Source organism: Notolepis coatsorum (genome assembly GCF_963971535.1).
Source record: "Notolepis coatsorum genome assembly, chromosome: 5".
Lineage (NCBI taxonomy): Eukaryota > Metazoa > Chordata > Actinopteri > Aulopiformes > Paralepididae > Notolepis > Notolepis coatsorum.
The window spans coordinates 30,068,978-30,095,129 of record NC_140169.1 but is presented as its reverse complement, the minus strand read 5'-3'; the positions used below and the strand labels follow the sequence as shown (position 1 = coordinate 30,095,129).

General features: G+C 44.2%; 1 protein-coding gene across 1 annotated transcript in view; it reads right to left on the bottom strand.

Moving 5' to 3' along the window:
• Positions 1 to 25,879, bottom strand: part of ube2g2 (ubiquitin-conjugating enzyme E2G 2) — a 78,035-nt gene extending 52,156 nt beyond the window's left edge. Inside the window, exons 1-2 of the mRNA XM_084314687.1 lie at positions 25,747 to 25,879; positions 25,126 to 25,161 (exon numbers count right to left, since the gene is read on the bottom strand). Coding sequence (XP_084170813.1) covers positions 25,126 to 25,161; positions 25,747 to 25,789 — 79 coding nt within the window. The 5' untranslated portion in view covers positions 25,790 to 25,879. The remainder of the gene's footprint in view (positions 1 to 25,125; positions 25,162 to 25,746) is intronic.
• Between the last annotated feature and the right edge of the window lie 273 nt (positions 25,880 to 26,152).

Here is a 26,152-nt window from a genome sequence, read left to right as displayed (position 1 = left end):
GCTGATGTTATTGTCAGTGTAACACTAACTATATCACGTTAATGCCACAAAACGAATGCCTTGTTAATCATAAGTAGTAACTGTGATGCAGTAGCTTGTGTGTGTGTGTGGGGGACGGCGGGCGTTGTGCAGGTAGGTCGCGAGTGAACTTTTTTTTTTGCCTTTTGACGCTACACAAATTGATGCTTATTTATCGGCGACTGCTATCGGCACATTTGAGCTTATCGGCCGATAGGCCGATAGCAGTCAACAAGGCACTTATCGGCCGATACAGATACCCGACCGATATATCGGTGCACCCCTAGTTTTTAATATAGATGATTTAATTTCAATGTTTGACTCGACCTGCAAAAATATTTTAGACTCTGTTGCACCTCTCAGGTCCAAACGCAGCAAAACACTCCAAACACCATGGCTAAATGACTCCACGCGTGCTCTCAGACGCACATGTAGGCGTGCAGAGAGAAAGTGGAATAAGGATAAGCTCCACGTCTCCCTCAAAATCCTACGTGACTGCCTATCTGCATATCAAAATGCTGTCAAAACTGCTAAATGCGAATACATCTCCAATTTGATCTCTACAAATTGCCACAAGCCCCAGATTCTTTTTAAAATTCTTAACTCCCTCATTAACCCCCGTGATGTCTCCCCAGTTTTGCCATCATCTGCTCTCTGTGAAAGTTTTTTAAAGTTTTTTATTGATAAAATCTCTGCTCTCAGACCAGTTCTCATTACAGCCTTCCCACCCCCCCCCCCCCCCCCCCTTCTCCCCTACACTCCCTGCCTGCTGTTTTTGAGCAGTTCGAGCCCGTCTCCCCCTCCTCTCTCTCTTTGATTGATTGATTGAAAAGTTTATTAACAGATTGCAGAATGGGTACAGTACAGTACATCTCAATACATACAATTGTTAAGGGGATGCAGACCAGAGAAAGACTTTCGTCTTGTTTCCACCAGGGTCCCCCATTTTCAATTCATCATAACATATATGACATACATGACATACAGATAGACAGTACTGCTACATCTATACATTTATGACATATCAGATTTGCAAATACAGTACTGTTTGTGATACAAAAGTGTCCAGAAAAGGAGTGTATATACATTTGGCGTAGAAACTGTACATTGGAGGAGGTTGGTGGGGTGGGGTTGGGTGGGTTGGGTGAGGGCTGTACATTGGAGGTGGGGGGGGGGGGGGGTTGGGTAGGGGACACACACACATTTTACACTGTACATTGGGATGTTGACAAAGCCTTACTTGGTCATTTACTGTACAACTAGGTTAGGACATTTGTAGGGGCCAGTTTCGAATTGCAGTCTCACGTAGGTGTTTTTTGAGAGTGTTTTTGAAGGTGGGTAGTGATTCACATTCCTTTACAGCTTTAGGCAGGGCGTTCCACATTGATGTGGCATAATTGCGAAACGTGTTTAGTCCCTTGTTTGTGCCGAATCTGGGTTTTACATGATTTGTGGAGCTCCCTCTGGTGTTGTGATCGTGGTATTCACTGACCTTTGGGAAGTATTTTGACATGTACATGGGTACCTTGGTCGCGTAGTGTATCTTGTAGACCAGGCCCATTGCAAGTTGCTGTACTCTGTCGTCTACTCTAAGCCATCCTAGGTTGTCAAAGTGGGCAGGGGTGAGGTGGGTTCTAGGAGTCAGGTCAAGTAGTAGTCTGACTAGCTTGTTTTGAGATGTTTGTAATTTGTTTTTTAGTGCCTTTGAGGTGCTTTGGTACCATGAGGTGCAAGCATAGTCGTAGTACCCTTGAATGAGTGCTCCTGCTAGAGTCTTCAGGGTATTCTTGTTTACCAGAGAGGAGATCCGGTACAAGAATCGCGTTCGTTGGTTGACTTTTTTTATTACATTGGATGCCATTTTGTCACAGGAAAGATTAGCCTCTAGGATGGAACCCAGGTAGGTAATTTCATCTTTCCTTGTGACAATATTGTCACCCACTGTAACCGAGAAGTCGTCAGTCTTGCTGAGTTTGTTATTTGAACCGAAGAGAATGGACTCTGTTTTGCCCATGTGTAATGATAGTTTGTTGTCGGCGAGCCATATGCAGATTTTGCCTAGTTCCGAGCTGAGGGCCTTTTCAACCTGTAACTTGTTCTTGTCAGAGACCAGCAGGGCTGAGTCGTCCGCAAACAGGAACAAGTTGCAGTCACAAGCTGACGACATGTCATTTGCATAAATTAGGAATAGTAGCGGTCCTAGTATGCTTCCTTGTGGAACACCACAGCTCACTGTGAGGGGGGGGGATAGGGTACCGTTTACTTCCACCATCTGTTCCCTCCCCTCCAGGTAGGATTGTATCCAGCTCACTGATAAACTATCAAAACCAATTGCTTTTAGCTTGTCAATCAGAATGGTGTGATTGACAGTGTCGAAGGCCTTTTGTAGGTCCAGCATGACCATGCCGCAGTATTTGCCCGCGTCCACCTCTTGTTTGATGTGGTCGTTCAAGTAGAGAAGGCATGTGTCAGTGGAGTGGGATGTTCTGAAGCCAGATTGGAATTCGTAGATTAGATTTTTTTCCGCGAGGTATTTTTCGATCTGTTCGTATACTATTTTTTCCATGACTTTCGAGATGGATGTAAGGATAGAAACAGGGCGGTAGTTACCCGGGTCTAATTTGCTGCCCTTTTTGTGCAGGGGTGTTACTCTCGCAATTTTGAAGTCCTTGGGGACGTGTCCCTGTTTTATGGAGAGGTTTATTATGTGTGTGATGACTGGGGTGATGGCTGCTGCTGAGTCTCTGAGGAATTTGGAGGGGATGTTGTCATGGCCAGTGGCCTTGTTTGGTTGGAGGGCGCTCAGTTTTTTGAGTACCTCATCTGTAGTTACTATTTCCAGTTTGAAGTCGTCTTTGTGGACGCCTAGGTTCATGTAGTATGCTACTATGTGTTCTACCCCATACTGCCCTGAGTGGGAGGGTAGTTTGTTTACCAGTGTTGTGGCTATGTTTGTGAAGAAAGTGTTTAAGTAATTGGCTACATCCAGCTTGTCTGTGATGAGCGTGTTGTCCGTCTTTATGTTTATGTTTGAGAACCTGGTTTTGAGTTTTTTACTGCAGCCTAGTTGATTGTTGAGTAATTTCCAAAGTTCACGTGGTTTATTTTTGTTTTCCTCGGTTTTGTCATTGATGAAATTTTTTTTTGCAGTTTTGATCATGGAGTTTACGTCATTTCTTAGTCTGTTTCTTTCTAGTTTGAGTTCAGTCACGTGGTCTTGGAGTTCACTGCTCGTGCTTTTGGTAAGCTTTGACTGACTTTTACGAAACTCAGAGCATTTTTTGTCTCTGGCTTTCATAGCGGTCAGTATTTCAGTGTGCATCCATGGCTCAGCGCGATTTTTTACCCTGGTGGTTCTTAGGGGGGCCATTTTGTTTAGTATTGATGAAAATTTGGTTTTGAAGCCAAGCCAAGTTTCTTCAACCAGTGTACCATTGAGTTCATCTGACCAGTCCAGACTCTCCAGTTCAAGGTTAAAGGCCTCGCTAGAGTAGGTTTTGAGGTCTCTAGATGTGACTGTTTTGTGACAGCCAGCCTTTAGTTTTAGCTTTTTGCGGGTACAGAATATCATGTAATGATCACTTAACCCGCATGCTATAACCCCTTTACTGGAGATCTTGGACTTGTCAGAGGTCAGTATGAGGTCAATGGTAGTCTGAGTTGATTCACATATCCTTGTGGGTTGGGTGATTAGTTGGCTGAGGCCGTGCAGATCACAAAACCTATTGAAGGATTTGAAGACGGGTGCATTTTTTTGTTGCATATCCGTGTTCCAATCCCCAATAAGAATTTTTTCCGCATCCTCAGCTCCAGCTAAGCACACATCCAGAGTATCATAAAAACCAGTCTGTTCTGGTGGTCTATAGATTGTGCCTATTAGTACTGATTTTGCCCTTTCAAATAAGATTTCAATCCATACAGTTTCAATCTCGTCATGGTTAAGGTCAGTACGGTTGCTGAATTTGGTATCTTTGTGTATATACACACAGACACCACCTCCATACTGGTTCCTATCCCTCCTGATGATTGAATAGTCCTCGATTTCTATCTCTGGATCCTGAACAGATGAGTCAAGTTTTGTTTCTGTGAAACATAATATATTTGCCTTACCGTTTAGAAACAAATGTCTGATTTCAGCCAATTTCGGTTTCAAGCTGTTTATGTTTAAGTGAAATATGTGAAGTCCATTTTTGCTTGTAATAAGTTTGATGTCGTCACAGTTGAGGTAACTCTGTTCCATTGTGTCCTGTCCTGTGGTGGGGGGAGGGGGGGCGTTGTTGCTGTTTGTGCCGTGGGTGGGGAGGGGGGGGTGGGGTGATGCTTTGTCCTTTGCTGGTGTCTGTGTCTGTATTCCTTTGTGTGAAAGCCCGCGATGTGGGGGGGGGGGCTGGTTGATTACAGATATGTCTGATTGTACTCCATTGTGGGGGAGGGGGGGTGCCTTTTGTCCTGGCCTCGGCCCGGGTAGACTTGCTGGCATGGCGGCCTTGGCCTTGGCGGGGCCAGCCAAGCTAACCGTCGGGTCCTTGGTGGTCTCGATGTCCCGCGCCGCTCTTCCTTTAGCCACTCGCCGAGTCCGCTGGGGCTTCTGTGAGGGTATGTCGCCGCTTGCTGGTCGGCTGGTGCAACTGCTGGCTGGAGCGTCAATTGCGTGGATGCTGTTGGTCGCGATGGGAACCTCCATCGCTTCTTGCTGTAGTCTCTGGTTCCGTGTCATTACGGGACCAGGGTTCTGATGTATGTCACCCGACATGAGCAGATATAATAAAATCATTGATCTCTTATTACACTTGCCTGCCGGGGGTAATTTCTTTCGTTCCGGATTTGCAGTAAGTACTGCGTGGATCGCCGAGGCTCCGAATGCTGGATGTTTCCTCTCCGTGCCCGTTAACAAGTAGAAGTCGCAATGGGACTGTTGATTTACGTTTTCGCTACCCTCCACTTCTGTCTGGAGTTGCTGCTTGAGTTGTGAATTCAGGTACAAATCCATAATCCACAGGAGGGAAAGTAGAAAATGCGCAAAGTACTTTGTTGTTGCTCTGTTGCGTTGGCTGTTGCGTTGGTTACGGGAGCTACGTAAAATGCGACCGTCCATGTTGAAGCCGGAACCATCGATCTGACATAATTAAACACTTACGGCCCACAAACTGCCCCTCAGATAGCCTTCCCTCTCGCCTTCTAAAAGAAGTGCTCGATTCAGTCTTGCCCACTATTCTGTTGCTGGTAAATTCCTCTCTCAGCTCTGGCTGTGTCCCAACTGCCTTTAAACACGCTGTGGTTCAACCCCTGATAAAAAAGAAAAACATTGATCCCTCTATTTTATCTAATTTCAGGCCTATTTCCCAATTACCCTTCGTGTCAAAAGTCCTGGAGCGAGCAGTTTACCTCCAGTTAAAACTGTTTTTAGATGTTCATCAAATCCATGAAAAGTTTCAGTCTGGCTTTAAACCGCGCCATAGCACTGAAACAGCCCTCCTGAGAGTCCAAAATGATCTAATTTTAGCTGCAGATTCTGGAAATCCCGCCATTCTCGTGCTTTTAGACCTTACAGCCGCCTTCGACACTATAGACCACACTGTCCTACTGTCGCGCCTGGAAAAACATGTTGGCATCACAGGTGTCGCCCTAAGCTGGTTCAAGTCCTACCTGACTGACCGGAGCTTCTCAGTCCAGCTTGGAGAATTCTTCTCCTCAGCGGCCCCACTTACCTGTGGGGTGCCCCAGGGGTCGATACTGGGCCCCATCCTCTTTTTATTATATATGTTGCCCTTAGGCTCAGGGGCGGACCTTCCTACAGGCGATATAGGCGGTCGCCTCGAGCGCCCCCCAGAGGGGGGCGCAAAAAAAAAATGTTTAATTTTTTATTTTATTTTTTTTTCTCAGTGCAGTTTTGGCGCCCCCCTCTATATCTGCAACCATTATTTTTACATAAAAAAAATTCTAACATAAGGGAAAATGAGCCAAAAATCTAAAACGGTCGGTCGGTCTGAGCCTCAGCTTTAGGTGTTCACAGTCAGAACATGCTAGAGCGCTGTGCATTGATGGGTATCGGTCAAGTGTTTATAGAATTGAGCGTTGAGGAAAGAAAGACTAACGTTAGAGAACTATGAAGAGGCAAAAGCCATAAAAAAAAAATTGCGCAGTGGTGAATCTCGCCTAGGGCGCCAAATGTGCTAGGTCCGCCCCTGCTTAGGCTCAATCATTGCAAAGCACAACATGTCCTTCCATTGTTTTGCCGACGATGTGCAGATATATCTACCCTTACAAGCAAAAGGCAAGGTCACATTACAACCACTGCTAGATTGCCTGGCTGATATTAAATTATGGATGAGTTCAAACTTTCTCAACTTAAATGAGCGCAAAACAGAGATAATTTTATTTAGTAATGATTCACCTGACCCTACAGCCATTGCCCTAGGCCCCCTGGGCTCAAATATCCGCTCCTCTGTCAGAAACCTCGGAGTAATCTTCGACAGAAATTTTAAATTTGATAAGCAGGTTAGTTCGGTGGTCAAAACTAGCTTTTTCCACCTCAGACTCCTAGTCAAGACCAAACCATACCTCTCCCAGAAGGATCTGGAGAGGGTGATCCATGCCTTTATCTCGACCCGGCTGGATTACTGCAATGCGTTGTATATCGGCATTGACCAGTTGCTGCTTCGTCGCCTGCAACTGGTACAAAATGCGGCTGCCCGCCTGCTTTCCGGTACCAGGAAACGTGACCACATTACACCAGTTCTGGCTTCTCTCCACTGGCTCCCCGTCCGTTTCCGTATTGATTTTAAACTTTTACTGACTGTTTTTAAAGCACTACACGGGCTGGCTCCACCGTACCTAGCTGAGCTCCTACATCACCCCACCCCATCCAGAGCCTTAAGGTCTGCTGACCAGCTGCTGCTGGAGGTGCCTAGGACCAGGCTAAAAACCAGGGGAGATAGAGCCTTTGCTGCTGCTGCCCCCAGACTCTGGAACAGCCTCCCCCTCCACATAAGATCTGCCCAGAGCCTGGAGGTTTTTAAATCCTTGCTCAAAACACATCTCTTCTCCCTGGCCTTTGACCAGAGCTAGCCCAGCATCTATACATGACGTCAGCTGTCACTCTGCATTTTTTATCAAATGTTCTTGTCTCTTTTATTGCACTTTGCACTGTACTGTACTCTACCTCTTTTCTAGTGTATTTTTATTGCATTGTATGTGTTTTTTATCATGTTGTGAAGCACTTTGGTTTGGCTGCTAGTCATTTGTAAACGTGCTATACAAATAAAACTGACTTGACTTGACTTGACTATATTCATTTGATTAATGGCATTGTACCAAAGGGAATGAATGAAAAATGTTGTTATCCTGTTTCCTACAAGTGACTTTTATTATCATGAGTATATTATCATTACTATTATTTTACAAATGGTGAAAAGTTTTCTTTCTTTCTGTTGTTGTTTTTCTTTGCTTATAGAATTTTGTGTTTGCTATTGGCTTATTTAAGTTTCTGGTATATATTTGTTTTCAACATGCTACATTATCAAGTCCTTACTCTGGAGGTCAAACTTGACTTGCATTCCCAAGCTCACCTCTATGATGTCACTTCCTGCCCTCATGGTATATTAGGCGAGTCAATCTATGAAAAAAAAGCACTTAACCCAAAAAAAATTTATACAAAAGGTTTTTCGATGGATTCCGATAGTATTGGGCGTGCTAAATAACATACTAAAAGTCGACCAAAATCGACCCCCCCGAAAGCCGCCATTTCCAAGATGCCGTCCCAGATGGCGGTGGAGATATTAAAGGGGAACTATTTTACTATTTCTTTCACTATTTGGGCACTTTTACACAATTCCTGTGAGTCTATGGAACACCTCTGTAATATATATATATTTTTTATTCATTGTTTTGTATTTCTAATCAAGTCCTCAAAAACAGCATTTTTCTACCTCAAGATCTCGAGCTGTTTTGAGCCTGGGCTGCAGGGCGGCTCCTAAACCACTGCGGAGCGTCGTGTTCGCCTGAACATTAACATGCAGCAGTGACTATATGACATCACATATAGGCACATTTTCAAATGACTCCGTTCAGTGAGGGTGAATATTGTGAGAGGAGAATTGGAAGAATGCGCCAATATGAGAATTTTGAGACATAGATCATATTAATATAAGTTCACATAGCTAGGAAACAATGCTAAACACTCAAAAAGGCCATTTATAAGATAGTTCCCCTTTAAAATGGCTATATCTCAAATTGAGAATATGGTGCAAAGGATTTCTCAACTGATTCTGGTACCTCTGGGCATGTACAATAACATACTAAAAATCTAGGAAAATACACCTTCCGGAAAGCCTTAATTTTCAAGATGGCGTCCAAAATGGCGGCAGACCAAGCTTAAAATGGCTATATCTCAATAGAAAAAAATATATAACTATCAGCGTTTCCGTTAGCCGGTAATTACCGGTATTTGACCGGCAAAATCTGTTGAAGTCCGACATATTTAATCTCTCCGGTCTTAATGTCCGGTGAAAATAATTCCCTGAGTCTAAGCACAATTTGATTATTTGAATTGTATTAAAATAGGCTAAAATTAAATAGCCTATGCGATGAACGAAACAATCATTACATGATTTGTTTCATCGTTGCTTCTAATAATGACAACGACGTTGTCAGCGAGAGCTTAGTGCTGGGTGTGCGAACTTTTGTGAAGCTGCAGAGCCGGAGCAACAGCAGCACAATGCAGTACTCCAGCAGTACTCCAATTCAGCCATTTTCAATTCAATGTTGGGTGGGGGGCGCTGTTGTGCGGTTCCCAGAAAAGAGCCAATAACAGCTGAATCTGCTGCTCTGCAGCGCCATACTCTCGCAAATAAGTCATTGGGAGGTGGAGAGAGAGAGTCGTCACGCAGACCCACGATAATGTTGCCGTCTCTCTCTGCCAAATTTCTCAGTTCTTCGCTTGATATAATTAATACAAATGTCCAATATAACGGAATTCGTTAGCTCATAACAGACTGTTGTTTATTAATGTCGGGCGACTGCCCACAGACACCTATTTGATTTAAAGTCGGCAGCAGCACGAGTCTCGGGACTTATTTTATTTGGAATATAATGACTTTATATGCAAAAGTAGCCTAGTTTTAAGTAAAAATATTATAAATCTACATGCCTTGATGATGTCATTCTTTTGTTTTGTTGTCATTCTTTTGCCTATCAATTGTTTTTAAGCTCAATAAACTCTGACCGGAATGTCTCTCATTTGACCGGTAGATTGAAATGAGGCCGGCAACGATTTTTTCTAACGGAAACCCTGATAACTATGATTTTTCACTTGATTCTGGTATCTCTAGACATGCTTGTGAACATACAAAAAATCTAGGAAAATACACCTTCCGGAAAGGCATCATTTTCAAGATGGCGTCCAAACTGGCGCCCAGGAGCTTAAAATGACTATACAAATACAAATAGCTTACTAAAAAAGGTGTTTGCACTCTCCAGCTCTCAAGCTAGCATAGTTGAAGCCTTCTTTTTGACCATTATAGTTGTTATAGTTAGAGGTGTTTGCACTCTCCAGCTCCCAAACTACCATAGTTGAAGCCTTCTTTTTCTGAATCAGTTTCTTTCTTTCTTTTCTGACCTAGTCCTGTGTTTGGGCATGCCTGGGCGTGTCTGACCTGGCAGTGTTATTTAAGCCCCAGTTTCATTCTAGTCTTTGACAGAGGTGTTTGCACTCACAGCTCTCAAGCTAGCATAGTTGAAGCCTTCTTTTTGACCATTATAGTTGTTATAGTTAGAGGTGTTTGCACTCTCCAGCTCCCAAACTACCATAGTTGAAGCCTTCTTTTTCTGAATCAGTTTATTTCTTTCTTTTCTGACCTAGTCCTGTGTTTGGGCATGCCTGGGCGTGTCTGGCCTGGCAGTGTTATTTAAGCCCCAGTTTCATCCGAGTCTTTGCCAGAGGTGTTTGCACTCTCCAGCTCTCAAGCTAGCATAGTTGAATCCTTCTTTTTGACCATTATCTGATTTCTAAAGTGATGAGTGAATTCAGTGCCCAGATCTGTCCCATTTGTAAATTGGAAGATGGAAGTGATTTTGTTAAGATTCGTCAGAAAGCTGCTGATGGGATCAATAAAGCTAGTGTTAAAAGAGGTGACACTGTTCATGTGACTGCTGGCATGAAAGTACATTCAGAATGCCGCAAAATGTACATACATAGCCGAGATATTGATTTACATTTACAGAGGAAACAGAGCGGTGAATCAAGTACCACTAATAAAAGGACTAGTACTAGGCAGTCTGAAGCTCTATTCAATAGCCAAACTGATTGCCTTTTCTGCGGCACAAATGTTCATGAAGGACGTGCCGACTACAGTTACGTGAAAACAGACAACTTTGCAAAGTCTATATTGCAAAGCTGTGATAAACAAAATGATGAGTGGTCATTCAAAGTCAAAGGTAGAATTGAATACTATAATAGTGATCTACATGCTGCAGACTGTGTGTATCATAATGCTTGTAGCACACATTTCCGGTGTGACCGTGATGTTCCCATGGAATTTCAGCCTGATTGTAATCCAATGAATGAATGAATGAATGAAAACTTTATTTAACAGATTGCAGAATGGGTACAATACAGTACGGCTCAATACATACAATTGTTAAGGGGATGCAGACCTGAGAAAGACGTTTGTCTTGTTTCCATCAGGGTCCCCCATTTTCAATTCATATAGACATTTATGACATACACAACATACATGACATTTATGGCATAGGGACATGTAGGTATTTAGTACTGATACATTTGTGACATAAGCGGTATTCAAATATACAGTACTGTTACCCCTAGATCCTGACAGAGTATATACATATGATGGGGAGGGGACTGTACATTAGGAGGGGGTGGATGGGTGGGAGGGAAATATACATACGGCGGGGAGGGAATATATACATGCGGTGGGGAGGAGACTGTCTATTAGGAGGTGGTGGGGGTTTGGGGCATTTACGGTGGCCAGTTTCGAATTGCAGCCTCCCGTAGGTGCTCTTTAAGAGCGGTTTTGAATGTGGGCAGGGATTCACATTCCTTTACAGCTTTGGGTAGGGCGTTCCACATTGTTGTGGCATAATTGCGAAACGTGTTTAGTCCCTTGTTTGAGCCGAATCTGGGTTTAACATGATTTGTTGAGCTTCCTCTGGTGTAGTGGTTGTGGTATTCACTGACCTTTGGGAAGTATTTTGACATGTACATGGGCACCCCGGTCGTATAGTGTATCTTGTAGACCAGGCCCATTGCAAGTTGCTGTACTCTGTCGTCTACTCTAAGCCATCCTAGGTTGGCAAAGTGGGCAGGGGTGAGGTGGGTTCTGGGGTTCAGGTCAAGTAGTAGTCTGACCAGTTTGTTTTGTGATGTTTGTAGTTTTGTTTTAAGCGCCTTTGAGGTGCTTTGGTACCATGAGGTGCACGCATAGTCATAGTACCCTTGAATGAGTGCTCCTGCCAGAGTCTTCAGGGTATTCTTGTGCGGAGAAAGTCTGGAAGGCCAAAGAATGAGGACCAAGAACAAGCCTTCTCAAAAATGTGTGCTTACTTTGAAACGAATGATGGACAGCTGACCGTTTCTGCACTTAGGTGTAAAATGCAAGAGTATTTGTCTAAGGCCGATTCCATCCCATATAGTAATCAATACCTAAAAACATTGCTGATGCAACGATATGCAAATAGCATATTTATTGCAGAAGGAGATGGCTTGGATTGTATTGTTACAATAAGAGAGAAAACATCAGACACTCAGATCCTACTATAACAACACAAAACAAAACAGTGATGAAGAGTCTGAGAAGAGACACTTACTTGAAACAGCTGCAAAACTCATAAAAAGTGACATAATGACTAATGTTCCACCCTGATGGAAACAAGACAAACGTCTTTCTCAGGTCTGCATCCCCTTAACAATTGTATGTATTGAGCCGTACTGTATTGTACCCATTCTGCAATCTGTTAAATAAAGTTTTCATTCATTCATTCATTAATGAGTACCCGACTACAGAGACACTAAAACTACAGAATGCCCTTGATTATATTCCACAATCACTCCACATTGTGTTAAAAGCTTTGTTTGTCGGTAAAGAGACCGAATTGCTAGTATTGGCCACGCAATCATACAGGCAGTCCGACCACGAGCTGTCCTTGCCGCTTTGCAAATTGGCCTAGCAGTGCAAATGCACCACTTAAACCGGTCTCGGTTCATTGTAGATATGCTGAATAAGATGGGATTCTGCTCTTCCTATTCTGAACTGCAGAGGTTTGAAATGAATGCTGCAAATTGTACTGCACCAAACATGCTTGGTAAGGATATTGATGTGTTGAACACAACCGTCTTATTTGCTGCAGACAATGTAGATCATAATATTCTAACAATTGATGGGAAAGGGACATTTCATGGGATGGGCATGATAGCTGCCTTGACACCAGGACAAAAGACAGACCAAAGGATTCCGAGGTTCAGAATTAATGAACTGAATCTTGTGCAGAGGTCAAAAGTTGTGATAATAGATTATCACTTTGCCAAACACTTTTGCAGAGACACCACATTTAAAGAACTTCCAAGACTCGCAGAATGTAACAAGATGGTTGATCTGCTTTGGGAGTTATCGTTCAATTTCAAACAGCCTGCACCTGGTTGGCAGGGGATGATGCACATTATTCATAAGGGAGATGAACATCCAGGGCAGTCTTCAGTGAGATACTTACCAATGATAGACATGTACACCGGAGACAAAACATGCATTCTGTCAACACTGGAGTTCATTTGTAGTCTGGCATCCAAACACCACCTTGCCCCAGTAGTTACATTTGACCAACCCCTATATTGGAAAGCAGCAGAGATAATCCTAGATTCACCACAGTGCAGTCACCTCAAGTCCTTTGTCCTGCTCCTAGGAGGATTTCACACATTTATGAATTTTCTAGGAGCAATTGGTACACTGATGGACGGTACAGGACTTAAGGACATTCTAGGGGTAGTCTATGGGGAGAACTCAGTAGCCCATATGATGACAGGCAAATCAGTTCAGAGAGCATTCCGTGGCCATCTTCTGGTTGACAAATGTCTTAACCGCATGATAATATCAGAAATGGTAGATGATAGTCATGAATTTGCAGCAATGGTTGAACAGTCTGAAGCAATGTATACCTCAATAGTTAAGGGTGAAATGCCATTGGAAACAGTGTTCACATCAGAGACCCTCATTACAATAAATGAAGAGCTGGGAAAAAGGAAGATGGAACTGTGTGCTAGATCCAAAACTAGTCAGTTGTGGCTAAATTACCAACACATGTTAGAAGTTGCTAGGTCACTGATAACAGCAGATCGCACAGGTTCCTGGCTTTTGCACCTACGCGCTGTTTCTGAATGCATGCCGATATTCGCTGCGGCTGGGCATTACAATTACTTGAAATTAGGGATGCCCCGATCGATCGGCCACCGATCGTTATCGGCCGATAATCAGTATAAATATGCGATCGGGGAATTCCGATAATTAGTCATATTCGCCGATCGCGGAAACTGATCAAGTGGATATCTCACTCGCTTGTCTCAGACGCACAGGACCTGCAAACTGCTCCTCCTCCCTAGCCCCGCCCGTACCCGTGTAGAGTTTGTAAACACGGAGGCGGACCTCCTCTGCTGAGTCTAGATAGCCAATGCCCGCCCACAACCTAGGCAGCCCACACAGCGATAGCAGAGCGAGTGGAAATCACAGCGAGGCAGATAGTGAAACCCGACATCTCGACTGCACTCTGCCAGAGAGGGAGAGAGAGAGAGAGGAGAGAACCCGCGTCTGCGTGTGCTTGTTTACACAGCGTTTCATTCTCAGTCCCACTGAGTCCAGGGCTCCCTCTCTCTGTCTCTCCCTCTATCTGTCTCTCCCTCTCTCTCTCTCCCTCTCTGGCAGAGTGCAGTCAAGGTGTCTGGTTTCACTATCTGCCTCGCTGTGAGGAGGGGAGGGAGAGAGAGAGGAGAGAGCCCGCGTCTGCGTGTGCTTTTTTACACAGCGTTTCATTCTCAGTCCCGCTGAGTCCGGGGCTCTCTCCCTCTCTCTCCCTCTCTCGCTATCGTTACTGTTTAAACAAAATTACCCAGTCAACTATTCACTTTTAGTAGGCATTGTCTAACGGTATTTAGCCGGCTAGCTACTGATAGCTCCGGATATCAACAAATGCCCCAGGAAGTCCAGTAGCCCATGTTGATATCTCCGTTAGCTTGCGTTAGCTGACGTTAGTTCACGGTTCAAAACGAAATGTCCGATTGAACTAAATAGTTGTCTTAACGTCATCTAGCCGGCTAGCAGTAGCTACAGATAGCTCCTGATATCAATGTCTTATAACATTGATTGAATGCGTATTCGAGCTGAGGGCTTGCTGAATGTGAAATGACCAAAGCATAACGTTACCAATAGGGTCCCGCTGCAGCGCCGGAGAATCCTTTTTGGAGCTAGGGCTACTAGAGTACACACAGACAGTGGAGCTGTTTGCAGATAGCGAGCATTTTGACTTGTTGCGTGGTGGCGATGTCTCGCAGATAATACAACTACAAGTCTAATTATATAATATATATATTTTATAACAAAAAAAAAAAAAAAACTTTATATAAAATAATTTTTAATTTCTTTTTAATCAAAAACGATCGGTATCGGATCGGTATCGGCCGATATGGCTCACGACGATCGGTGATCGGTATCGGTGGCAAAAAACGTGATCGGGGCATCCCTACTTGAAATCGGCACACTTTTATGTCCAAGAGATGAGTCAGCTTCACATCAACCACCCAGATGTCTTCAGACAATTTGAAAAGGGTTTTCATGTTATCCGTCGCAGCAGCCAATCATGGGCAGGCCTCAGCTCAGATCTTGTAATCGAAACAACATTGATGAGGTCATTGAAGACTACAGGAGGGATGACACATGGAAGTGGAATGACCGACAATCAGAGATCCCTTTGGACAATGTCAAAGGGCATAACATCAGAGTATAACACCGCAATGCAGGAGTTCTCAAACCAGACATACACAACATCAGAACAGCACAAGGATTCAACAGAGGCAAGGATGAAAAGGGATGCTGCTGACCTGGAGAAGATCACTTCAAAACTTGCTATATGTTCACCTTTCTCTCCAGACTCTTCTTTAAGGAATGTTGTTACAGGTGTTGTCGCTGAGGATGGAGTGAACGTGCATGATTATGACTCTGTTGGACGCAACATCATGCACAAAATGATCGGACAGCCGGCATTCACATTTTCATTTAGTAGAAAGGATAAAGCCATAACCCTTGGACAAAAATCGTCTATCAAGGTTGCTCCTGATCGAATCATTGATTCTGCACTTCTTTTTCAACGTTTCCTTATTGTCTCCCAAACTGGAGAGCTGTCATTGGAGGAGGTTATGCGTTACGAACTCAGTCCTTTCCCTCCTGCCCTCTTTGAAGCCGGAAAAGGTCTTCCGCAAAGCTGATAAACCACAACTAGCGCACGCGATCTGTGATCATGCAAGTGATGCAATCCTAGATTCTGTACCAGAAACGGAGCATTATGTTCTTGATGGTGGTTCACTCCTTCACCGAATACAATGGAAGCACGGACAAAGCTATGGTAAAATTGCACAGTCATATGCAGACTTCACCATCCAACATTATGGCTCAGCTACAACCATTGTGTTTGATGGCTATGAGGATGGGCCATCCATTAAAGACAACACACATCAAAGAAGAGGAAACAATATTCATCCCATTGTCAACTTCACTGCTGAGACAGAGTTCTCAGGTAAGAAGGAGGAGTTCCTGTCAAGAGATCTGAATAAACAGAAACTGATCCACATGATAAGTGATGAACTGAAAGAACGGGATTGCACTGTGGTCAATTCACTTGGAGATGCTGATGTAGACATAGTAAGGGCCGCAGTGGGATCATCTCTTCTTCACACCACAACGCTGATTGGAGAAGATACTGATCTCCTCGTCTTACTTCTTTACTATGCACAGAGAGATAGCAAGGGCCTTTATTTCAGATCAGACAAGTCGAAAGCTGATGGCAGTTTTAAAGTGTACGCCATAAACCATTTGAAAGAAGTACTCGGACAGGATGTGTGTTCTCAGTTGCTGTTCATCCATGCTGTGACTGGCTGTGACACAACTTCCCGGATCTTCGGAGTTGGCAAAAAGACAGCATTCCAAAAACTTGTAAAAGGGGATCCTGTCCTTCAGGCTTGTGCCAATGCATTCACTGTACCAAACCAGACAACAGATGTGATCGATGACCTTGGGTGCCAAGCAATGGCTGTATTTTTTGGTGGAAAGTGCACAGATTCGCTTGCAAAAATGATATAACATTTTCAGCAAGAAGGTTGTCTCAGCTTCATCAACGGTAACGCCTGAACGTCTACCACCAACTGAATCTGCTACCAAATTCCACTGTCGTAGAGCATACTACCAGGTCATGGTCTGGATGGGAACAGATGATGGTATAGATGCTCTAGACTGGGGCTGGAACCTGCAGGACAATAGATTTGTCCCACTCATGTCAACAATGAATGCTGCTCCAGACAGTCTCTTGAAGGTCATTCATTGTAACTGTACCACTGCCTGCAAGACACTTCGCTGCTCATGCTGAAAATATGGACTACCTTGTACTACTGTCTGTGGACCATGTCAACTTCATGAATGTGACAAGTTTCTCCCAGAGGATCCTGAAGATGATGATGAGTAGGCCTAAAGACCACAATAAGGGGGTCATTTATTTTGTGTTCAACACCAAAGCCAGCTTTCTAGGTTGAATATAATAACCAATTTAAATTTTAGCCAAAATAAGCTACAGGCAGCCATTTTGATGATGCAAATGATGCATTCCTAGCAGATATATTTAGCTAGATATTTTGCTCGTTATTAATGTATAGAGGTGCCAGAATCAGTTTATAAATCCTTTAGAAATGTTTTCCCATTTGAGATACAGGCATTCTAAGCTCCCAGTCGTCATTTTGGACACCATTTTGAAAATTAAGCCTCTTCGGAAGGTGTATTTCCCTAAAACTTTAGTATGTTCCTAAGTATGTCTAGGGGTACTTGGGGTACCAGAATCAAATGACAAAATCATTTATATAATTTTTATATTGACATATATATAGCCATTTTAAGCTTGGCCAGCCGCAATTTTGGACGAAAATGAAGCCTTTCTGGAAGGTGTATTTTCCTAGATTTTTACCACTCTGAAAGAACACCTACGGGAGATTTCAAAACTGGCCCCTGTAAATGTCCTAACAAGGCATGCAGTCATGCACAAACGCGGTTAAACGCCGTTTAGGTAGGTCACTGAGGCAGAAGTGTGCGCAATGATGTGCACGCGCGCACACAAAAATGCGTTCACAATTGTCACTGGACTCGTCGCGCCGTGCGATAAGTACCCGGCCGGCACTTATCACCTAGACTTTGCATAATAATAGGATACCGATAGCATAACAACGAGAAGTGCCAAACCAAAATACAAGCTACCAATTGGTGGGGGGTTGGTGCCCGACTGGAAGGATGAGACAAGTTGTGCTTCAGTCTGAAGGAAACTGTCCTTCTGTAAACTAACTCTAAGTTACATTGTTAATTTAGTTTGTATTTACTTTTCTAGTTTAAGTTAATTCAATTAAAGAAATTGTAACTACAATTACATTTAAAACATTGTTATGCATAATAATCATCTGTTCTGTGCGCAACCGAGGGAACATGTATGCGCGTGGCGTTTGGGCAGTTCCCATATTACGACCGCATCACTGGTCCTAACCCAATGTACAGTAAATGTCCTAACCCAATAATACACAAGACCCTCTTCTTGGGAACAAGTAAGGTTTAGTCAATAATCCAATGTACAGTTATAGCCCCCCCCCCCCCCCCCCAAAGTACAGTTTCCCACCCACCCCACCTACTCCAATGTACAGTTTCTTCGTCAAATGTATACTCTCTTTTCTATACTCTTTTTGTATCACAAACAATACTGTATTTGTAAATCTTGTATGTCATAAATGTATAGAGGTAGCAGTATTGTCTCTCTGTATGTCATATATGTTATGATTAATTGAAAATGGGGGACCCTGATGTAAACAAGACGAAAGACTTTCTCTGGTCTGCATCCCCTTAACAATTGTGTGTATTGAGTTGATTGATTGAAAAGTTTATTAACAGATTGCAGAATGGGTACAGTACAGCTCAATACATACAATTGTTAAGAGGATGCAGACCTGAGAAAGACTTTCGTCTTGTTTCCATCAGGGTCCCCCATTTTCAATTCATCATATGACACACACGACATACAGATAGACAGTACTGCTACATCTATACATTTATGACATACCAGATTTTCAAATACAATACCGTTTGTGATACTAAAAAAAAAATCTAGAAAAAGAGTGTATATACATTTGACATAGAAACTGTGCATTGGAAGAGGTTGTGTAGGTGGGGTGGGGCTGTACATTGGAGGTGGGGGGGGACGGGGACGGACACTGTACATTGGAATACTGACATACATTTAACATAGAAACTGTACATTGGAGGAGGGGGTTGGGTGGGGCTGTACATTGGAGGTGGGGGGGGGGGGGGTTGGGTAGGGGGGGGGGGCACTGTACATTGGAATACTGACAAAGCCATGTTTGGTCTTTATTGTACAACTGGGTTAGGACATTTGTAGGGGCCAGTTTCGAATTGCAGTCTCCCGTAGGTGTTCTTTGAGAGTGTTTTGAAGGTGGGTAGTGATTCACATTCCTTTACAGCTTTGGGTAGGGCGTTCCACATTGATGTGGCATAATTGCGAAACGTGTTTAGTCCCTTGTTTGAGCCGAATCTGGGTTTTACATGATTTGTGGAGCTCCCTCTGGTGTTGTGATCGTGGTATTCACTGACCTTAGGGAAGTATTTTGACATGTACATGGGTACCTACCTTGGTCGTGTAGTGTATCTTGTAGACCAGGCCCATTGCAAGTTGCTGTACTCTGTCGTCTACTCTAAGCCATCCTAGGTTGGCAAAGTGTGTTAGTTAGTTTAGTTTAGTTTCTTTAATAGTTGTCATACAGAAGTACAGAATACTTTCATACAAAATGCTTCTTACTGTTACGCTCCAGAGACTGTGCTAGACAAGATAGTATCAAATAACATAGTATAGCATGTAATTTAGAAGTAGAAAATGAGGTCACAGTGTTCAGTATAGACATATGTACAATGTTCGATGCAGAATAGACGTAACTGAGTTACCATATAATATACAATACTATGCAGTGTACTAATGTACAGTACTATATAGTGCAAAGCAGAAATGGGATGAGGTACAATGTAGGTACAATTTACAGTAAGGTGTACGAGTTGTAGTGCAATCCTTCATCAATAAATATAAAGTGTGGGGAGTGGGTGCTACAGTGTGTTTGTTTAAAGTGAGTGTGTGCTATAAAGTGTGTGGAGTGGGTGCTACAGTGTGTTTGTTTAAAGTGAGTGTGTGCGTGTGGTGTGTGTGCTATGTGCGTTTGATGGTTGTTGTTGTGTAGTGTTCATTGTTCGTTTAGCAGCCTGATGGCCTGGGGATAGAAGCTTCTTCTGAGTCTTTCTGTGCTCGCCTTGAGACTCCGGTATCGCTTGCCTGACCGCAGCAGTTCAAAGAGGCAGTTGTTCGGGTGACTGGAGTCTTTAATGATTCTCTTAGCCTTGCCCCTGCAACGCTTGTTGTAAATGTTCTGGAGGGTGGGGAGCCCCCCTCCAATTGTGCGTTCGGCTGAACGTGTCACTCTTTGTAGTCTGCTTCGGTCTTGTGCAGTGCTATTCCCAAACCAGGAGGTGATGTTGCCAGTCAGGATGCTCTCTATTGTACATGAGTAGAAGTTCTTAAGGATCTTCTGACTGACTTGGAACTTCCTTAGGCGCCTGAGGAAGTAGAGGCATTGTCGTGCCTTCTTCACAACACTGTCAATGTGTGTGGTCCATGTCAAGTCCTCGGATATGTAGGCTCCGAGGTACTTAAAGCTGTTGACTCTCTCAACCGGTGCCCCGTCGATGCTGAGGGGGCTGTAGTCCTTGACCCCCGACCTCCTGAAGTCCACAATCATCTCCTTTGTTTTGCTGACGTTCAGGGAGAGGCTGTTTTCCTGGCACCATCCCGCCAGGACATTGACCTCTTCCAGGTAGGCCCTCTCGTCGTTGGCAGAGATCAGGCCCACCACCACTGTGTCGTCAGCAAATTTGATGATTGTATTGCTACTCCGCTGAGCCACACAGTCGTGTGTGTACAGGGAGTAGAGGAGGGGACTCAGAACACAGCCCTGGGGGGCCCCTATGTTGAGGGTGATGGATGAGGAGGTGCAGTTGCCTGCTCTCACCACCTGGGGTCTGCCCGTCAGGAAGTCCAAGACCCACTGGCAGAGGTCATAGTTCAAGCCCAGGTCCCTGAGCTTGGCTATGAGTATGGAGGGGACTATGGTATTGAATGCCGAGCTGTAGTCGATGAATAGCATTCTCACATAGTTCCCCTGCCTCTTGTCCAGGTGTGATGCTGCTGTGTGCAGCACATGGGCTATGGCGTCCTCCGTGGACCTGTTGGGGCGGTATGCAAATTGCAGGGGGTCCATGTTAATGGGGAGGGAGGAGCAGATGTAGCCCTTTACTAGCTTCTCAAAGCACTTCATGGCTATGGAGGTGAGAGCTACAGGGCGGTAGTCGTTGAGGCAAGCAGGCTTGGATTTTTTGGGTACAGGGATAATAGTGGACTTCTTCAGGCAGGTGGGGATGACAGCCTGTTCTAAGGACAGGTTAAATATGTCAGTGAATACCGGGGCCAGTTGGTCGGCACAGACTTTTAGGACGCGGTCGGGGATGCCGTCCGGACCTGCTGCCTTCCTGATATTCACTTTTTTAAAGGTCCGCCTCACCTCATGCTCTGTTACCCTGAACACTGAGTCTCCATCAGCAGCAGACCCCCCCCCCCCCCATTGCCGTGGCTTGTGGGCTGGTGTTGTTATTACCAGCATCAAACCTCGCATAGAAGGTATTGAGGTCATTTGCTAAGGAGATGTCACTGTTCAGTTTGAGGGAGGCGCCTTTGTAGTCTGTCATCGTTTTGAGCCCCTGCCACATAGCTCTAGAGTCAGCCTGTTCAAACTGGAGTTCAATTTTATCCTTGTAGCGCCGTTTGGCCTCTGTCACTGTCCTCCTTACGTTGTATCGCGCCACCTTGTGGTCATTCATGTTGCCTGCCACTAGGCCGTCGTTGTATGCTTTGGTGCGCGCTCTCAGAGCTTCACGGACGGATTTGTCTACCCAGGGTTTTTGATTTGGGTAAACTCTCATTGTGGTAGTGGGGATTGTTTCTTCCACCAAAGTACGAACATAGTCCAGCACTGTCTCCGTGTAGACATGAATGTTATCTGTGTCGCGGAACACGCTCCAGTCTGTGCAGTCAAACGCAGCCTGGAGCGTCTCCTCTGACGTCAAATCCCATTTCTGCACCTCTCGCGAGACTACAGGAGTGCTTTTGATTCTCTGTTTGTACTTTGGTGAAAGGAAAATGGACGCGTGATCTGACTTACCAAAGCCACTAGCAGAATGAGCCTTGTAGCCACCCTTGAATTGCGTGTAACAGTGATCTAGGATGTTACCGCCTCTGGTGTTACAAGTCACATGCTGATAGAAGTCAGGTAAGACCTTTCTCAGATTGGCGCTATTGAAATCACCCACCACTATAATGGCGGCGTTAACGTTCGCCGCTTGGATTCCATTTACCTCGTCGTGGACGTGGAGTCTGGAGAGCGCGACATTATTGCTGGCTTGCGGTAGAATATACACTCCGACCAGGACGATCGCCGTTAACTCCCTCGGGAGGAAGAAAGGACGACACTTGATGGTTATATATTCCAGGTCTGGGCAGCAGTGGTTCGATAATTCCTTCACGTTAGCTGGATCGCTCCAATTGTTGTTAAACATGAAGGCAATACCTCCTCCACGTTGTTTGCCGGACTCTGCTGATCTGTCCTTGCGGTGGGTGAAGAAGTGATCGGCCGGTTGTATGGCGTGGTCTGGGACGTCCGGCGTCAACCACGTCTCGGTGAAGCAGAGAACGTTACAGTCTCTAACGTCTCTTTGGTATTGAATCCTTGCTCGGATGCTGTCCAGTTTATTGTCAATTGATTGTACATTGGCTAGCAATATACTGGGTAGTGGCGTTCGGTGTCGTCTGGATCTCAGCCTGTTACGGATCACAGCTCTCTTCCCACGCCGTCTGGTGGTTCCTTTGTTCCTGCAAGCATAGTCGTAGTACCCTTGAATGAGTGCTCCTGCCAGAGTCTTCAGGGTATTCTTGTTTACCAGATCCGGTACAAGAATCGAGTTCGTTGGTTGACTTTTTTTTATTACATTGGATGCCATTTTGTCACAGGAAAGATTAGCCTCTAGGATGGAACCCAGGTAGGTAATTTCATCTTTCCTTGTGACAATATTGTCACCCACTGTAACTGAGAAGCCGTCGGTCTTGCTGAGTTTGTTATTTGAACCGAAGAGAATGGACTCCGTTTTGCCCATGTGTAATGATAGTTTGTTGTCGGCGAGCCATATGCAGATTTTTCCTAGTTCCGAGCTGAGGGTTTTTTCAACCTGTAACTTGTTCTTGTCAGAGACCAGCAGGGCTGAGTCGTCCGCAAACAGGAACAAGTTGCAGTCACAAGCTGACGACATGTCATTTGCATAAATTAGGAACAGTAGTGGTCCTAGTATGCTTCCTTGTGGAACACCACAGTTCACTGTGAGGGGGGGGGGATAGGGTACCGTTTACCTCCACCATCTGTTCTCTCCCCTCCAGGTAGGATTGTATCCAGCTCACTGATAAAACTATCAAAACCAATTGCTTTTAGCTTGTCAATCAGAATGGTGTGATTGACAGTGTCGAAGGCCTTTTGTAGGTCTAGCATGACCATGCCACAGTATTTGCCCGCGTCCACCTCTTGCTTGATGTGGTCGTTCAAATAGAGAAGGCATGTGTCAGTGGAGTGGGATGTTCTGAAGCCAGATTGGAATTCGTAGATTAGATTTTTATCCGCGAGGTACTTTTCGACCTGTTCGTATACTATTTTTTCCATGACTTTCGAGATGGATGTAAGGATAGAAACAGGGCGGTAGTTGCATGGGTCTAATTTGCTGCCCTTTTTGTGCAGGGGTGTTACTCTCGCTGTTTTGAAGTCTTTGGGGACGTGTCCCTGTTTTATGGAGAGGTTTATTATGTGTGTGATGACTGGGGTGATGGCGGCTGCTGAGTCTCTGAGGAATTTGGAGGGGATGTTGTCATGGCCAGTGGCCTTGTTCGGTTGGAGGGCGCTCAGTTTATTGAGTACCTCATCTGTAGTTACCATTTCCAGTTTGAAATCGTCTTTGTGGACGCCTAGGTTCTTGTAGTATGCTACTATGTGTTCTACCCCATACTGCCCTGAGTGGGAGGGTAGTTTGTTTACCAGTGTTGTGGCTATGTTTGTGAAGAAACTAAAGTGTTTAAGTAATTGGCTACATCCAGTTTGTCTGTGATGAGCGTGTTGTCCGTCTTTATGTTTATGTTTGAGAACCTGGTTTTAAGTTTTTTACTGCAGCCTAGTTGATTATTGGGTAATTTCCAAAGTTCACATGGTTTATTTTTGTTTCTCAGTCTTGTCATTGATGAAGTTTTTTTGCAGTTTTTATCATGGAGTTTACGTCATTTCTTAGTCTGTTTCTTTCTAGTTTGAGTTCAGTCACGTGGGCTTGGAGTTCACTGCTCGTGCTTTTGGTAAGCTTTGACTGACTTTTACGAAACTCAGAGCATTTTTTGTCTCTGACTTTCATAGCGGTCAGTATTTCAGTGTGCATCCACGGCTCAGCGCTAGGCCTGCCACGATAACACATTTTGCTGGGCGATTAATTGCCCCCGAAAATATCGCGATAAGCGATATTATTGCGACCGGTTAGAGAATTTTTTTGAGAAATTTATTTCCCAAAACTTTTATTTTGAAGCCCACCGCTCCGTCTTTTCCGGTTTAAGACTTTTATTTTGAAGCCCACCGACCGGACCGGAAGTATTGTTGTGATTATCCTAGCCGACAACTTGTCTCGTCTGGTTGTGTTTTTTAGTTTTAACGTTAGCTACTAACGTTAGATGCAGCTACTACAGGCAATCAACGATGAGGAGGACGCGTCAAAGCAGTATATAATAGAATAGCTGTGGTGCGTAGGCACTGCAGCACGACTCGAAAACGACCCGTTATAATAAATTAATTCATGTTTAACTTGTCCCCGTCTCCAGTGCTTTGACTAGCCCCACCCGTTCATTGTAAACAATGATGCATGTAATTGTATTAACGTTATTCTGTGTTATTCTAACGTTACACTACAAATAACGCTACTTGGTTAAAAGGAGCAACACTATTGAGAAATGTAGTTAAGCTATATGTGGCGTTGCTACTGCCCCACGGAGCTCCCGTGCTGTGCTCTGTAGTAACGCCAGCGGCCAACCCACACGGAGAGAGACTGCAAGGGGCACTGGTTCCGCCTCATTAAAACAAACGCGCAAATAGCAATTAATCGCGCCCGTCAAAATCATTGCATTCATTTTAATTATCGCGGCAATTAATCGATTTATTGCTTATCGCGGCAGGCCTACTCAGCGCGATTTTTTACCCTGGTGGTTCTTATGGGGGGCCATGTTGTTTAGTGTTGTTGAGAATTTGGTTTTGAAGCCAAGCCAGGTTTCTTCAACCAGTGTACCATTGAGTTCATCTGACCAGTCCAGGCTCTCCAGTTCAAGGTTAAAGGCCTCGCTAGAGTAGGTTTTGAGGTCTCTAGATGTGACTGTTTTGTACCCATTCTGCAATCTGTTAATACAATTTTCAATCAATCAATCAATCAATCAATGCAAACCAGAGAAAGACTTTCGTCTTGTTTACATCAGGGTCCCCCATGTTCAATTCATAGTGAATGACATGTATGTGGTAAGAAGAACCTGTCTCATATCTGTATTGTCTCTTAGAACCTGTCTCCTGTCTGTGGTATCATGTCTCTTTGGGTGTATATGAGGTAACAACCTGTCTGTGGCATTGTCTCTCACCTGCAACAATCCCTTCTGGTGGATTCAGAGTCAGCTCTGAAACAAAAACAAGAGAAGTTAAATAAAGTTAGATATTGCGGTCAGCTGCTCTCCCAAATAAATAGATCGATATATTTGAAAGATTTGACTTGATATTGATATATAGCAGCGAATTACCTTCTTGTTGTGATATTACAGCTAACGTTAACGAGATGACTAGGTAGCATCTAGCGAGGTGGGCGTAACATTTAGCCCAACAACGACTTACTTGCTAACAAACAAAGCCGGTTAGATAACGTTACCGATCAGTTGCAGAGTTTAATGTTACCTGCAGTATGTTTGACCCAATTTGATCTTCAGGTTGCGCATAGACTAACATTTCGTAGCAGACAACTAGGCCCCAAACTAATTTGCAAATGTAGGTTCTGGTTAACGTTAGCTAGCTAGCTATGCTAATCATAACGTTAAAGCTGACGACGACAACAACAACCCCCACCAACATGTCAGTTAGCTGTGACGTTAGCGGCTAGCTTAGTTTGAGCTAATGTCATAATAGTATCCTTGATCTGTCAGTTACGTTTTTTAAAACAGCAACCGGCGTTAAAAACCACTCAGCTCCAAGTCGAGAAGACGTCAACTCACGTTTATATTCAGCCATAAGTCGTTTCAAAGCGGTTCCAGCCATTGGTGTTGTTGTTGTCAACAGCAGCTTGAACTAAACACAAAATAAAAAAAAAAGGTCCAGAGGGTTTTCCTTGACGACGCAGTAGCCACCACAGCTGATCAAATACGCATGCGCACAGTGTACATTTCCTGTCATTGATACTAGTGCAATGCTGCCACCTACTGACGATCACTCACAACAACCTTCTTCCCTAACTTAGGGTGACCATATTTTGTTTTCCAAAAAAGAAGACATGCTGGCCCCAGCCTCGAGATACTTAATGATACTTTGCACAATCGAAGCGGGCATGGCCACCTTCATTTCACTATGTCTTGTGTACTGTACTGTATGTGATGAATAAACCTCTTGAATCTTGAATCTCTA